Source organism: Nannobrachium achirus, assembly GCF_963921795.1.
Source record: "Nannobrachium achirus genome assembly, chromosome: 2".
Classification (NCBI taxonomy): Eukaryota; Metazoa; Chordata; class Actinopteri; order Myctophiformes; family Myctophidae; genus Nannobrachium; species Nannobrachium achirus.
The window spans coordinates 16,584,764-16,598,186 of NC_137811.1; the positions used below are offsets into that span (position 1 = coordinate 16,584,764).

At 45.3% G+C, this 13,423-nt stretch overlaps 2 protein-coding genes across 2 annotated transcripts; one reads left to right on the forward strand and one right to left on the reverse strand.

Moving 5' to 3' along the window:
- Positions 1-2,211: 2,211 nt before the first annotated feature.
- On the forward strand, positions 2,212-5,122 carry LOC308296708 (kelch domain-containing protein 3-like; the record flags this gene model as incomplete). The annotated part of the gene is made up of 3 exons (XM_080740036.1): positions 2,212-2,601; positions 2,863-3,310; positions 5,118-5,122. The coding sequence occupies 3 exons, from the start codon at positions 2,212-2,214 to the stop codon at positions 5,120-5,122; spliced, it is 843 nt and encodes a 280-aa protein (XP_080596162.1).
- A 646-nt stretch (positions 5,123-5,768) lies between these two features.
- On the reverse strand, positions 5,769-6,866 carry LOC308296719 (nuclear factor 7, ovary-like; the record flags this gene model as incomplete). The annotated part of the gene is made up of 1 exon (XM_080740047.1): positions 5,769-6,866. The coding sequence occupies one exon, from the start codon at positions 6,864-6,866 to the stop codon at positions 5,769-5,771; it is 1,098 nt and encodes a 365-aa protein (XP_080596173.1).
- Positions 6,867-13,423: the final 6,557 nt, after the last annotated feature.

The following is a 13,423-nucleotide window of genomic DNA, read 5'->3' on the forward strand; positions in this document are numbered from 1 at the left end:
GTGTATTCCTGCGGTCCTTATGTACTACTATGCATGGTACTTTAGCTGTTTCATTCTGACTGGTTGCCGTTGCTGCTGTGAGCCTGTGACACCTGAATTTACTAGGTGTTTTGTTAGGTGATTTGAATCAGCTGTGTAGAGGAAGTGAAGCCCACATTAACACCCCCCTTTTCCCCTAGTAACCTCACTGGGAAACTTAAATAACTACGTTATTTTATTTTATACTGCACATTGGTTTTGTATCTCAGAATGAGACTGATGAATTGCAAGTTTCTGCTGTCTGTCTGTCTTCCTCTGACCCCCTACAGTTTTATGGCCCCAACCCCCTGCTGTTGAGGGCCCAGTGACAATGGCCTTGTTATGCAGAGCTGCATCGACTGGACAATGGACGAGAGGAGAGGAGAAGAGAGGAGAGGAGAGGAGAGGAGAGGAGAGGAGAGGAGAGGAGAGGAGAGGAGAGGAGAAATTCGGGTTGTATTTTGGGATATATACATTCCTCCTATTGCCGCATCCCACTTCCAAGCCCATTAACGCCCCCTTTACATCGACTTCAACTCATAGGTAGTCGTTGTCTAGGACGTAAGGAATACAGCCCCTAACCCTATGCCGTCCGCTCATTCGCTAAGCACGAGAGAGAGGAGGCAACAGGGGAGGGGGGGGGCGGGCAAGCGAGAGAGAGAGAGAGTGAAATTTGACACCACTGTGTTTGCATGTGCAGCTGCTGCTGCTGCCTCCACGAGTGAGTGCAGAGCACGGCAGCAGAGTCCCCGCTACAAGACAAGCATCAATGATCAAATATAGAGCAGTCCTGCCTGAGCGCCCGGAGGGCGCGAAGTCCTAGGAATGGAGCGGCGGCGCAGCCGCCGCAAATTTCTAGTTTTGGGACAAAGCGGTTGGAAGGCGGCCAGTCTACCGAAAGATAACAGATTGGACGGAAATATCATAGAGAACGATTGAGATGAAAGAACATAGCAATGTATGATAAGCTTCACTGTTATTAATGTTAAATAAATTAATATTTATCTAACATCACATACTTAGCTCTTTGAATAACAAATGACACTGACTGATCACCCCCTGTATCGATACTCAATCTCATGCCATCGGGGCGAAGATACAGAACCCTGAAATGGAGAAAGGGACTTAGCAGGACTTTTGTCCCCTCAGCCATCGCCGCACTAAACGAAATTCCCCGCACCCGTCGATAGGATGGTTTTCTGTGCACAGTGGGGACCTCATGTTTTAAGAAGACCGTACTCTACTACAGAGACCTTAACAGTCCTCCATGAGTTAGCACTTGGCAGCGGTGGCAAGGAACATTTCTGTGGGAATTAATGTAATGGCCTACTTGTGTGCCAGCAGCACCACTGGCATCCCCACTGGCGATGCCAGTGACATCCCCACTGGCATCACCAGGAATGCTGGTCCCTCATTGGCTGTTAATGATGACGTTGCCAGAAATGCTGGTCCCCAATTGGGCTATGGGATTAAACACACACAGCTAACTACCTACCTACCTGTCTACATACGCAGCCGGACACAGTACTTGCACGCTCTGCTGGCGCAAGTATTGTTAAGGCAGTTGTTCTCAGAGTGGGGCCAGGAAATCTCAGGGTTCCTTGAGGGGGTTTCAAATTGACCCTTACAGGTTGGTAAGTAGTACAAATACTTTAATATGATTCCATTTGTACACTCTCAGAGGTATTGGGTCTTTACCTGAGCCAGCAGAGCGTGCAAGTAGGGTGATGAGGGTTGTCTGTATGTATGTATGTGGGCCAATGAGGGAAAGCTGCTCCCCCATTGGCTAAAGCCCAGGCCAATCTCTGTGACTTCACCACCAACCAACAAGCGTGACCTGAAACATACTGTACATACCCACATACATACCCACAGACAGCTATCATCACCCTACTTGCGTGCTCAGCTGGCACCACACCACGGTACCATGCCATTGAAATGACAAAATTGGCACAAGTTGGCACCTCGACAGAGTGCAGTCTAGTTGAAATGAAAACGTTTGGGAGTCAGCTTCCCCAATTGGTCAACAAAATACACTTGCATCACGGATTGGCTAAGCTTTGTGTGACATTTGAACCGATGTACCAATAATAGTGTTAATGCACACAACAGAACTCCATTCTTTTACAGAACACAGAGCTGGTGAATCCATACCGACCTCGGTTTGTGCTGTTATTTGAAATGTTGCACTGGATGGTGCACCTGAAAGGACCGAGGAGAGCGAGTCATGCTGCTGTGGCAGTGCGACACAAGGTCTACTCCTTCGGAGGCTACTGCGATGGGGAGACATACAGGTACAACAGGGGTCAGATTGATGTGCACATCTTCAACACAGTGTCTTTGCGCTGGGCGAAGTTGCCTCGGGTGACCTCCGGAAGAGTAGAAGGCCCCCTCGAGGTTCCCTCCATGCGCTACGGCCACACGGCTGTACTGATAGATGACATGGTCTACATCTGGGGAGGGAGCACTTACACGAGGGAGGACAGCAAAGAACTTTACGCTTTTGACGTCGACACCCACAGATGGTTCCAGCCCAGGACTTCTGGGACCGTTCCGGGGGCGAGGCGTAGCCACTCGGCCTGTGTCTTGGGGAAGGTCATGTATATCCATGGAGGATACAACCAGCTGACTGGATGCACCAATGACATCCACAACTTCGACACCACCACAATGGTCTGGACTTTAGTTATCACCAGAGGCACTCCGCCACCTGTTTCGTTTTATCACTCTGCCACCAACATCGGGGCAAAGATATTTGTATTCGGGGGCCACGGGGACCAGTTCGAAAACATCAGTGTGTTTGACACAGAGACTAACTGCTGGCTGAGCTCGTCTTCTGCACAGCTTCTCCAAGAGGGACGCGGGGTCCATTCAGCCTTTGCCTACAATAGAGAGCTGTACATATTTACCAGCTACCCCATGACAACCTTCGTTGATCTGTGGAAATTCGATCCAGAGTCCTTCTCCTGGAAGAAGGTTGAGCCCAAGGGGAAAAACCCATCTTCGTGGATGTCTAGGATGTGCTGTTGCATGGTGGGAAGTCGTATCTTCCTCTTTGCAGGATACAATCTCGAGGATCTTGAAGGAGAAGATGAAGATGACGAAGAGGAGTTGTCTGACCTGTACATCTTAGACTTAAGTCCTAGTCTGAAGACGTTATCCAAACTGGCAGTTATTCAGTGCGGTCTGGAGCGGTCGGGACTCCCACACGACATCAGATGGGAACTGGCAGCCATGGCGACCAACAGCCACAGAAAACATAACGTGAGTGTGCTCTCTGCCAGGGAGGCCGGTAAGAGTCAGTTCGGTTTGTGCGTGTGCCAGCAAGTGTTTATGGCTGCGTTTGTTGTTGTATCGTTTCACTTTTATGCTATGCTGCTGTGACGCCCTGAATTATCCCCCGGAGATTATAAATAAAGTGTTTTCCTATTTTATGAAGATCTGAAGATGAAGATGTTGATGATAATGACTCCAAGGTGTCTGAACTGTACATGTTCGACTCAAGGTTCGAAGAGAATAATTCCCAAACGATGGAACAGAAGAAAGGTAAAGATGAGATCACCACTCCCCACCCTTAAAAAAGCTTCCTTCATTCAGATAGGGAGAAAAAGAAGAGTATAGGAATGTCCTCAGTGATACTCACCAGGAACATAGAGAATAAGAGAACTACAAAGGAGAACATCTCGAACAATAGAAACGTCTGTGCCCAGTTGATCTTCATCAGCAATGAATACAGAAACCACAAAGACTGTTACGGAAGATGACTTCAGGAAACACGTTTGTAAAGAAAAGAACTGGGAACGTGAGAGGAAATTGACTGCAAAGGTGGAGACCTTTGTGTTTCTGACATGCTTTTTTTTTCATGCTCTCCAATCTTTGCAATAACAAAGCAATCAATAGAATATGAGATCAGAATTGCTAGTTGCTTTCTGCAGTGATTCTTTCTTAGCCTTTTTTCCATTTCAAAAAGGCGCCCTGTTTGATGAGCATTAGGCGACAAACCCCCATTAGATACAACTAGACACTATGTAATTGTCCACGTACCCCCAACATGTTAATAATAATAATACATTTTATTTATAACGCGCTTTACATTCTTACGAATCTCAAAGTGCTACAAAGCAGAACACTATTAAAAAAAACTGCACAGCATATAGGCAACCAGTCCATTACGTAGGACCCAACTTAGCTTGACTAATGGATCTGATAAAAACTAAGCTAAAACAGGGCAAAGACAAAAAAGAATTAGCATAAAAAAATGCTTTGTTAAAAAGGTATGTATTTAGTCCATTTTAAAAGCTTCAGTAGACTGGTGCTCTCAGGTGCCTGGGACCACTGTATACACGCACACATTCAAACACACGCACACACACACACACACACACACACATATTGTACAAGTGCTCATGTGTTATACAGTAGGTGTTTCTTTTAGGGCTTGTTTTCATAAACCATTTCTTTTTCCTTTTTTGTATCTGGCAACATTGGCTGTAACCAAGCTGATAGGCTGTCATGAAGCTCCTGGAGAGGAGCTGAACTTGAGTCTGACAACAAGCGTTAGCAGAACATCTAAACAGTAACCTAATCAGTGGTCAGTCACCTAGTGCTTCCATACACACAAGTTCAGTAGTGGCCTTGCGGTTAGACTCTAGAGGGATCCATTCAAGAAAATATATTTTAAAATGTCATTTCTGATAAGCAGCAAGCTAAATATGCTTAGATATTTTTATTTATATTAGGATAAATGTGTGCGATGTGAGACGGAAACGGAAGTGAGGAGGAGGCTTCACTTCCGCTTTAATCAGTTACTCTTCTTTCTTCTAACGTTATTCCAGGCTGTATGACGGGAGCATTTGCAAATCGCGGAGTCAACAGTCTGCAGCCACGCAAGACTACTTATGCCTTAACTTAAAGGCCTGGCCATACTATCTCTGACCACCAAACTCTTCCTTGGAGAGTTCCGACTTTCCCGACGTGCAGCTTTCCGAACTCTAATTCGGGGTAATACTTTTCAACAGATGCGAGTGACGTCATTTTGTAATTGAACCGGACCTTTCCAACGATGGTGTGATTGTTATGAGTTGTCCCTGTCGGAGCAGGTTGAGACGGTTGTGTGCAATGCCCTGGGTAGGTTCATAGTGTCAATAATGGGGAAAAGCCATTACAATATTTGCCCTTGAGACTGACCTTTTGTTTGTCACACTTTATGACCTGCTGCATAGAGACTGATGCCCCGGTTGTGCCTCCACATGGGCTGTGTGCAATAGTTATAAGGCCGAGGTAAATGTCATATGATGTTTGTTTTCATATAATATATCTGTTTTATAATGTATTGATGTGTATGATTTGTTTCTTTTGTACATAGACTGCCACTGCCATTTTGTTCTGTTTGAGTTGTGTTCCTTTCCCCCACTCCCCCCTCACGTATTGATATTTTGCATCCTTGCCTCTTCTTTTTTTGCTCTAATTTATGAATGGCTTAGACTATTTCCTAAACCATCCTGTAGTACTCCCTTCTCCCTTTCTCATTGCAGTTGGAGTGTGTTCAGAGTATTGCTTATATTATGACTTTTAAACTACTTGATACAATAAAGTACTTTTAATTATTTCTGAATTGATGAATAAACATTGTAATCTTGGGGGATAATCCTTGTCTCTGCCCATCTTTTATGGTCACACATGTATCAAGAATCTGTTGGGTTTTCAGTTAAATTCAATATGTAAAAGGTCTATGTGAGTTAAATCCTAAACTAAACCTGGGCCACGGCCCACGGTCTGGGCACACTTGGTAACATCTTCAGAGGAACAGCATCATCGGCATTATCAATGAATGGAAATAGTCTCTCCGTGAAAGTGTGTGTGAAGGTGTGTAGGTGTGTGTTAGTATCAGGATCAGAGAAGGACAGCTTTCCTCTGTTCCAGTCCAGCTGGACTCTGATCTTCCGCGGTTTCTGATTTACTGAGAGGACAGTGAGTGACCCCGGTGAGTAGAAGTCTGTTCTGGAGACTGCTATGTAATCACCATAATCTAAACTTATTGCCCAGACTTGACCCTGTCCCTCTCTGTCTCCCTTCCTCTGGTAAGACTCTGCTAAGACACCCACATCCCATTTTGCATTGTCTCCAACCTCAACATCCCAGCTGCGAGTCCCTGAGCTAAAGCCCTCAGAACCCAGGACATTCGCATAGCGGTCAAACCTCTCTGGGTTGTCAGGAAGCTGTGTCTCATCTCCACATCTCACACTGGTCAGATCATCAGACAGGGTGTATACCGGATGGGCAGTGTTGGGGTCCAGGATGACAGGAGTGTAGGAGACTATGTCCTTCATCTTCTCCCAGACTCTGAAGGTCAGGTTGCCCAGGTGTTTGGCCTCGTCTATCAGTGCTCCTGAGACCAGCTGTGGGTCCTGCAGTCTCTCCACTGGGTCCTTGTAGTTCTGCAGAGATGAGAGGTTTTCAGCTCTCAGCTCCTTCTCCGTGGCTTTGATTGTGTTTGAAATGGTTGCCATCTCTCTGTTCAGACCCTCAATCCTTTCCTTCATCACCTGACTCTTCTGCTGCTCTTCCTCCCTCAGTGCAGTGATCCTAGCCTCCTCTTCTTCGTGCAGAAACTCTTGAAGCTTCTTAAACTGTTCTTTAATCCTCCTCTCTGTGTTCTGGGTCTGGAACGTAATGTGTTCTGCTGTTCGGTCACATTTAGTTGTAACTTCATTAAAGACCCTTAGTTTCTCCTGTAAGGTCATCAGTGATTCCTCAGCCGCCTCATTGGCATCCATTTTCTGACGTTTCTCCGCTATGAAGATCTCACATATGTTCTTCAGAGCCAGGTTACAGGGTGGATCATACATGGAGAATGTTTTCTTACAAACTGGACATTCCTTTGGGTTCTTATGTCTCCACCATTCCTGCTGACAGGCTTTGCAGAAGCTGTGGCTACATAACAGGACAACAGGATCTTTAAATGTGTCATGACACACAGGACAGGCAAAATCCTCTTCTGAAAAAGACCGCTTCCGTTTTCTTAAATGAGATGCCATTAAACCACTGCTCAGGACAGGAAGTGAGTTTGTCAAGCTTCCCTGCTCAGGAAGTTTACTTTCACTTTGACTCCCGTTTCTTGTTAAATACCCACCCATTCCCGCTGACAGACTGAGGAGCAGCTTGAGGTTGGTTGAGCCTTGACGGTAACTTCTAGCTTCTAGAAGAGGAGCTTCTTGAAGAGTGGAGATAGTTGGAGTTTCTGGAGTGCGTTGGTTGAATAATGTTCTAGGGGGAGTGCAGAGCCTTTTATGCTGTTCCACCTGGTGATGTCAGAACGAGTCAGCTATAACCGTATATGGAGTATGTGATGTCAGAATGAGTCAGCTATGACCTTATATGGAGTATGTGATGTCAGACGTAGATGTGTTGATCAGCTCCATATATGGAGATCCAGGTGATGCAAAGTCGATGATGTCAGTGTTGGTCAGCTCCATAAATGGAGATCCAGGTGATGTAGAGTTGATGTCAGTTATATACCAACTTGGAATTTAACTATAGTAACCTGACCAAAAGCAAGATGTTCGGAAAGCCCTCATAACGCAGCCGTAAATGATTGCTATTGCCTGGAAGTGTAATGATGGGGATGGTCCTCACTCTATTGGCTGGAAGGGTAATGAGGGGGATGGTCCTCACTCTATTGGCTGGAAGGGTAATGAGGGGGATGGTCCTCACTCTATTGGCTGGAAGGGTAATGAGGGCGGGTCCTCACTCTTGAGAACCAGTTAGAAGCCCTAGGAGCATTACCCTACTTTATCATTAGTGTGACATTTCAGGCAGATAGATATCTCCATATAGGGCATAAAGGGACCCAGACAGACAGATACAGAGATCTCCATATATGGGCATAAATGGACACAGGCAAACAGAGGGTCAAAACCTGTCCCATACATGATCTACTTGTGCACAAGTCGCAAGTTTGGCACCTTGACAGAGTGAGCACAGTTCTAGTTGTGGATGCCATCAGCTGTCCTTCATCAGAATCAACACACTTGTCTCTTTTATAGGCCACACCAACAAGGCCGTGTAGACGTGTGCGTAGACGTGTATGTACACTGTGGTTCTATGGGTTTGTCTGTGGTTTTATGGGTTTGTCGCTCTGACATCATGCTCTGGCTTGATGTCCCTTTTATTCCCATATATGGAGATCGCTGATGTCAAACGAGTCACACTTGCATCACGCACTGGCTTGATGTCCCTTTTATGCTCATCTATGGAGATCGCTGATGTCATCACGAGTCACACTTGCAAATTAATTACGTCCTTGTCCGTTTTATCCCCATATATGGGATATATCTGGGAATGCCCATATTTGGATATACCCATATATGGGCATGTTCTGGCATCACATTGTTGACTATCATGCAGGGGTCTCCATATATGGGTAACTGGTCTGATATACATCCCTGACAAGATGGCCAAGAATTGGCGCGGGAGGTGTCTTACTAGTGTAGGCTTCATTTAAAAACCATGCAATACAGAAAAACAAAGACAAATAATACAAGATTTCTAATGGGCATACCTAGATAATCACACTTCAGGGAATGAAAATCATAAATAGCAATACAGTCATCTGAAAAGGTTCACAGAAAACACTTCAAGTCATATTCAATATTCAGTCCATGAAGAATGAAAATAACACTGATTCTACTGTGTACAGTGTGTAGCAAAATGGTATGTCGTTTCTGTCAGGTGGAAACCTCATGAAACCAGGCAAGTGCACACATAGACATTAAAGGGGGCTTGAGCCCATGCCCTTTTATCCATCTGTAAAAAGTGCCCTCTCCAGACCATGAATGCAGTTTTTACTATGGTGAAAGAAACGCAAATGCCCTCTTTCCATTCCATACCAGAAGACGGCATTCAAGCATTGTCCAAACTCTCTTGAACTTGAATACAGCATCTTATGTTGAAAGAATTGCCCACTCTGTGTAGAAATCTATGCAGTTACGCCACATATCCAGCATTGACTTGATTATGCTTAGTTCAGTGTGGTATCAAGCATCAACAATAGCTGACCTCCAATCTCATAACGCATTGCAATGCAACGCGTTGTGAGCTTGGAGGTCTTCTATTTTCAATATTTCCACCAAAAGGCTCTTTTAGGAATTTCAGCTACTGCCTCTCTAACATTCTCTGCATATCCCTGTCCAAAACTGTCACTTTTCTGGATTCAAACTCAAAAATAGCAAATAGAGCAGATCTACAAGCTCAAAACGGTTCGCTTCGCGTGGTGTTTCAAGCTTGTCGATTTGCTATTTTGCGCGACGCTGAAGTATGATCAAGTAGGGTGTTCATTTATGAAAAAGAATGCAAAAGGTTATGGCAATAAGCAACGATATGCAACACATTTAGATGCTAAATGACATCATGTGAAAGTTACAGGGAAAACAGAGCGGTGGGAAAACGTGAGGAGGTACTAAGTTGGCCTACTGACAGAGTGTACACAAGACATTTGGCACCGGTTGGCATCCTGAGGTTCAAATATGGACCTCGAACTTCATGTGACCGGCCCGTCTTCGTCCTTCACGTACCGCCACAGATGTCCAGCTCGACGTCATGCGGCCGCGGCCTCCCTCTGTGGTCCTATACGTCAAGGAGGCCGCCATCACGAGGGTGGTCTGTAAAATAGGGGGGCAGGCGGTAATGATGGGCGTTGCACGGCAGTCTGCTCAGGCTCGCCACACTTGCGGCGGGTCTGCCAAGCCCTCTACTTGACCAGCCTGTGTCAGCATGCAGTCATCGATGACGCCTCTCTCTCTCTCTCTAGGAGTCTAGGTCGTCCTCTCAGACTGACACCAAAGTGGAGGCGAGGGAGATGGGCTGTCAGTCGCCCATCTGTGACAGTGGTTCTCAAACTCGCTAATTCCAAAGACCCCCGTAACTCTGAGAGAGTGCAGATGGAACCAAATGGACCTGTACGGGTCCATTTGGTTCCATCTGCACTCTCTCAGAGTTACAGACCTGTGAGGGTCCATTTGGAACCCCCTCAAGGAACCCTGGCTTAATTGGACCCCACTTGGAGAACCGCTGATCTGAGAAAATCTATGATCCTATGTGTATAGTTTCAATGTACGGATTAATAGACTTTTTGGTCATTCTACTGTTAGACCGATGGTTCTTGGATTACCTATGATCCTAGATGACTATTTCTATGGATTTGATGTGTTACCTTGTGCTGTCCTTGATTTTTGCAAGTCACTCTGGATTAAGAGCGTCTGCTAAATGCCTAAATTGCTAATTTACGAATCCAAATTTGGCCAAGGTTCCAGCCCGTTCAGAGCCCTGTTGACTTCCATTATGAAATTAATTTAAGATATTTTAAACTTCTCCTCTCCATCCCTCGCTGTCTGTCTGTCTGTCTGTCTGTCTGTCTGTCTGTCTGTCTGTCTGTCTGTCTGTCTGTCTGTCTGTCTGTCTGTCTGTCTGTCTGTCTGTCTGTCTCTCTCTCTCTCTCTCTCTCTCTCTCTCTCTCTCTCTCTCTCTCTCTCTCCAGTCCAATAAAAGTGCACACTGCTACTGTATATTCCATGTTTTTTTCCTCTCTACCTCTCCACCCTCCATCCCTCCATTCCTTCTCACTCCGCACTCATTCTTTTATCCTCCTCCCGTTCTTTCCTCTCTGCTCTCATACAACAATTGTTGTTAGCTTTAGCCGTTTTCCTCATGCAGCCGTGCCTGGTGTGTGTGTGTGTGTGTGTGTGTGTGTGTGTGTGTGTGTGTGTTTTGTGCATGCATGAGTAAGAGTGTGCTTGTGAACGTGTGTTCGTACGCATGCACGGTGTGTATTTGTAGGTGTGCGAGTGTGTGTGGGTGTATGTGCATATGAGCGAGAAAGTGTGAGAGAGAGAGAGAGAGAGAGAGAGAGAGAGAGAGAGAGAGAGAGAGAGAGAGAGTATGCATACTTCCAGTAAATCAGCAGGTTGTGGGTTCACGTCACGGCTTTGCCCAAAGGCACATTGAAAGGACATGACACGTATTGTCTGTTGTCATGCAGGGATTGAACCTGTGACCTTGTTGTGGAGTGTGTGTGTGTGTGTGTGTGTGTGCTTGTGTGCATGTGTGTGTGTGTGTGTGTGTGTGTGTGTGTGTGTGTGTGTGTGTGTGTGCGTGCGTGCGTGCGTGCGTGCGTGCGTGCGTGCGTGCGTGCGTGCGTGCGTGCGTGCGTGCGTGCACGGGTGTTTGTGTGTGCGTGTTGATTTTGATGTGACTGCTGTAGACAGGGCAGCAAACAGAGGTGCGTTTTACACAGATCCTGTAGATTTCTACATGACTGTGTGAGTTGGCCCGAGAAACCACTATTGAAACACAGGAAATATTCACAGAGGACAGAGAGCGAGAGAGAGAGAGAGAGAGAGAGAGAGAGAGAGAGAGAGAGAGACAGAGACAGAGACAGAGAGAGAGAGAGAGAGAGACAGAGACAGAGAGAGAGAGAGAGAGAGAGAGAGAGAGAGAGCGAGAGAGAGAGAGAGAGAGAGAGAGAGAGAGACTTTAAGGTGGGGTTCCGAATGGGAAAGTAGTGTTTTATGGTAGAATGCATTCCTCTGAGGACTGAGTACAATTAGAGTCAAATAGAGGACAGATCGGTAGAGACGTGTGTGCTCTACAGTCCACACCAGTGTTTCTCAGACTTTTACATGCATTTAATGGTCTCCCCTCAACTCTGACAGTGTGCAAATGGAACCAAATGGACCCATTTGGTTCCATTTGTACACTGTCAAAGTTACAGACTTGTAAATATCCACAACCATTTAGCATTTGGGATGCACACAAGTCGGAAACTATCAAATGGAAACCAAAAGTTGCGCGGCGCTACCTTTGTCTCTACTAGTCAGGAGGACAATAGCATATACCTGTTGGGGCGAAAGCACCATTTGTATAGGCCTACTACTGAGGTAGGCCGCTTTGCCCTTGTACTTTCTAGACAGTTCTCCCCTATTGGTACTTGATTCATTAAGTGACAAAAAAATGTAAAAATCACATCTAGTTTGTTCAAGTGAGCGTTGCTTCTGTATTTATGAGTAAAAAACAATTACTACCCTGGGCGTATACAACAAACTTTGAGCGTTTTGTGCCAATGTCAATTTAGACCCCCTAAAGCAGTGTGTCTCAAATGGGGGGACGTGTACCCTAGGGGTACGCAAGGGTACTGCAGGGGGTACGTGAGAAAAATTGTACAACAGTTATTGAATAGAAAGCAATGTTCATTTGCCATTATGCTGTTTTAAATTGAACATATTGCATGGGAACTGTGCTATTGAGGTACATTTTTCTAAATGCTGTATTCAGGGGAAAGTGGTACTTGGCTTCAGAAATCAGTATAAGGGGGTACTACTGCAGCCAAACAAGTTTGAGAACCACTGCCCTAAAGGAACCTACAGTATAGACTCCCTGGAATCCTCTTTGAGAACCACTGGTCTACACTGTATAATGTCCTACTCCTTGTTGAACACTGAGGACTTTGAATACTGTGAATTGCAATTTCTTTCTCCTCTGGGAGTTGTAATGTACACAGCATTCGTGGACTGTGCAGGGTAAATGACCTTATTCCTATTGTGTTAAGTAATTGCTCAAGTAACCAGTGTCAGAACATCTTTTGACTTACATTTGGGGCCCCGACCCACAGGTTGAGAATCCTACAGCAGGGGTCAGCAACCTGTTTGAAATGAAGTGCCATGTTTTATTTTCTAGACAGTCAGTGTGCCATGTCAACATACATTTTAATGACACCCCATCAACATTCTGACATATTTTGATTGGCATGGACATCGTTATAACGATCATTAGACTCCCTCCCCAGTCACAAAGTTCAGAATTTTAATGAATGAATATAGGATTATGTACAGGATGTAATTTGCTGCAAATTAGGTGACTTACTTTGATTGACCATGCATGTTTGATTTAAAAACATAAATCCTCTCTCTCACACTTCTGCCAGTGTGCCATGCAGTGATCACCCTCCCCTGTGCCAATGTTGGCACCCATGCTGAAGGTTGCCTACCCCTGGCCTACAGTAAAAGCTAGATCACAGCTCTTTACTGTGCCAAACATTAACCGCTTGAAGTTATGCACATGTTATAAATAGTGGAAAAACAGGCTAGATGTTATAATTTTACATTCGCATGACACATTAGTTATATACACTTTTGAATTTTCCAATGTTTGAATAAATCCACACTGCTGGTTCAGACAACTCAATAAATAAAGTTTTGTGACATCAAGATTGGAAGATTCCCAGTCTCTATAGCAGTCAAGGATACGTCAATAGGTTATAATTTATTGTAAGTTAAACCCGTTAAAAGGCTATTTGATTGGCCAGGGGACGCTGTTAATATTCTCTCACAATTCCCTGGATTGATCTAAACCT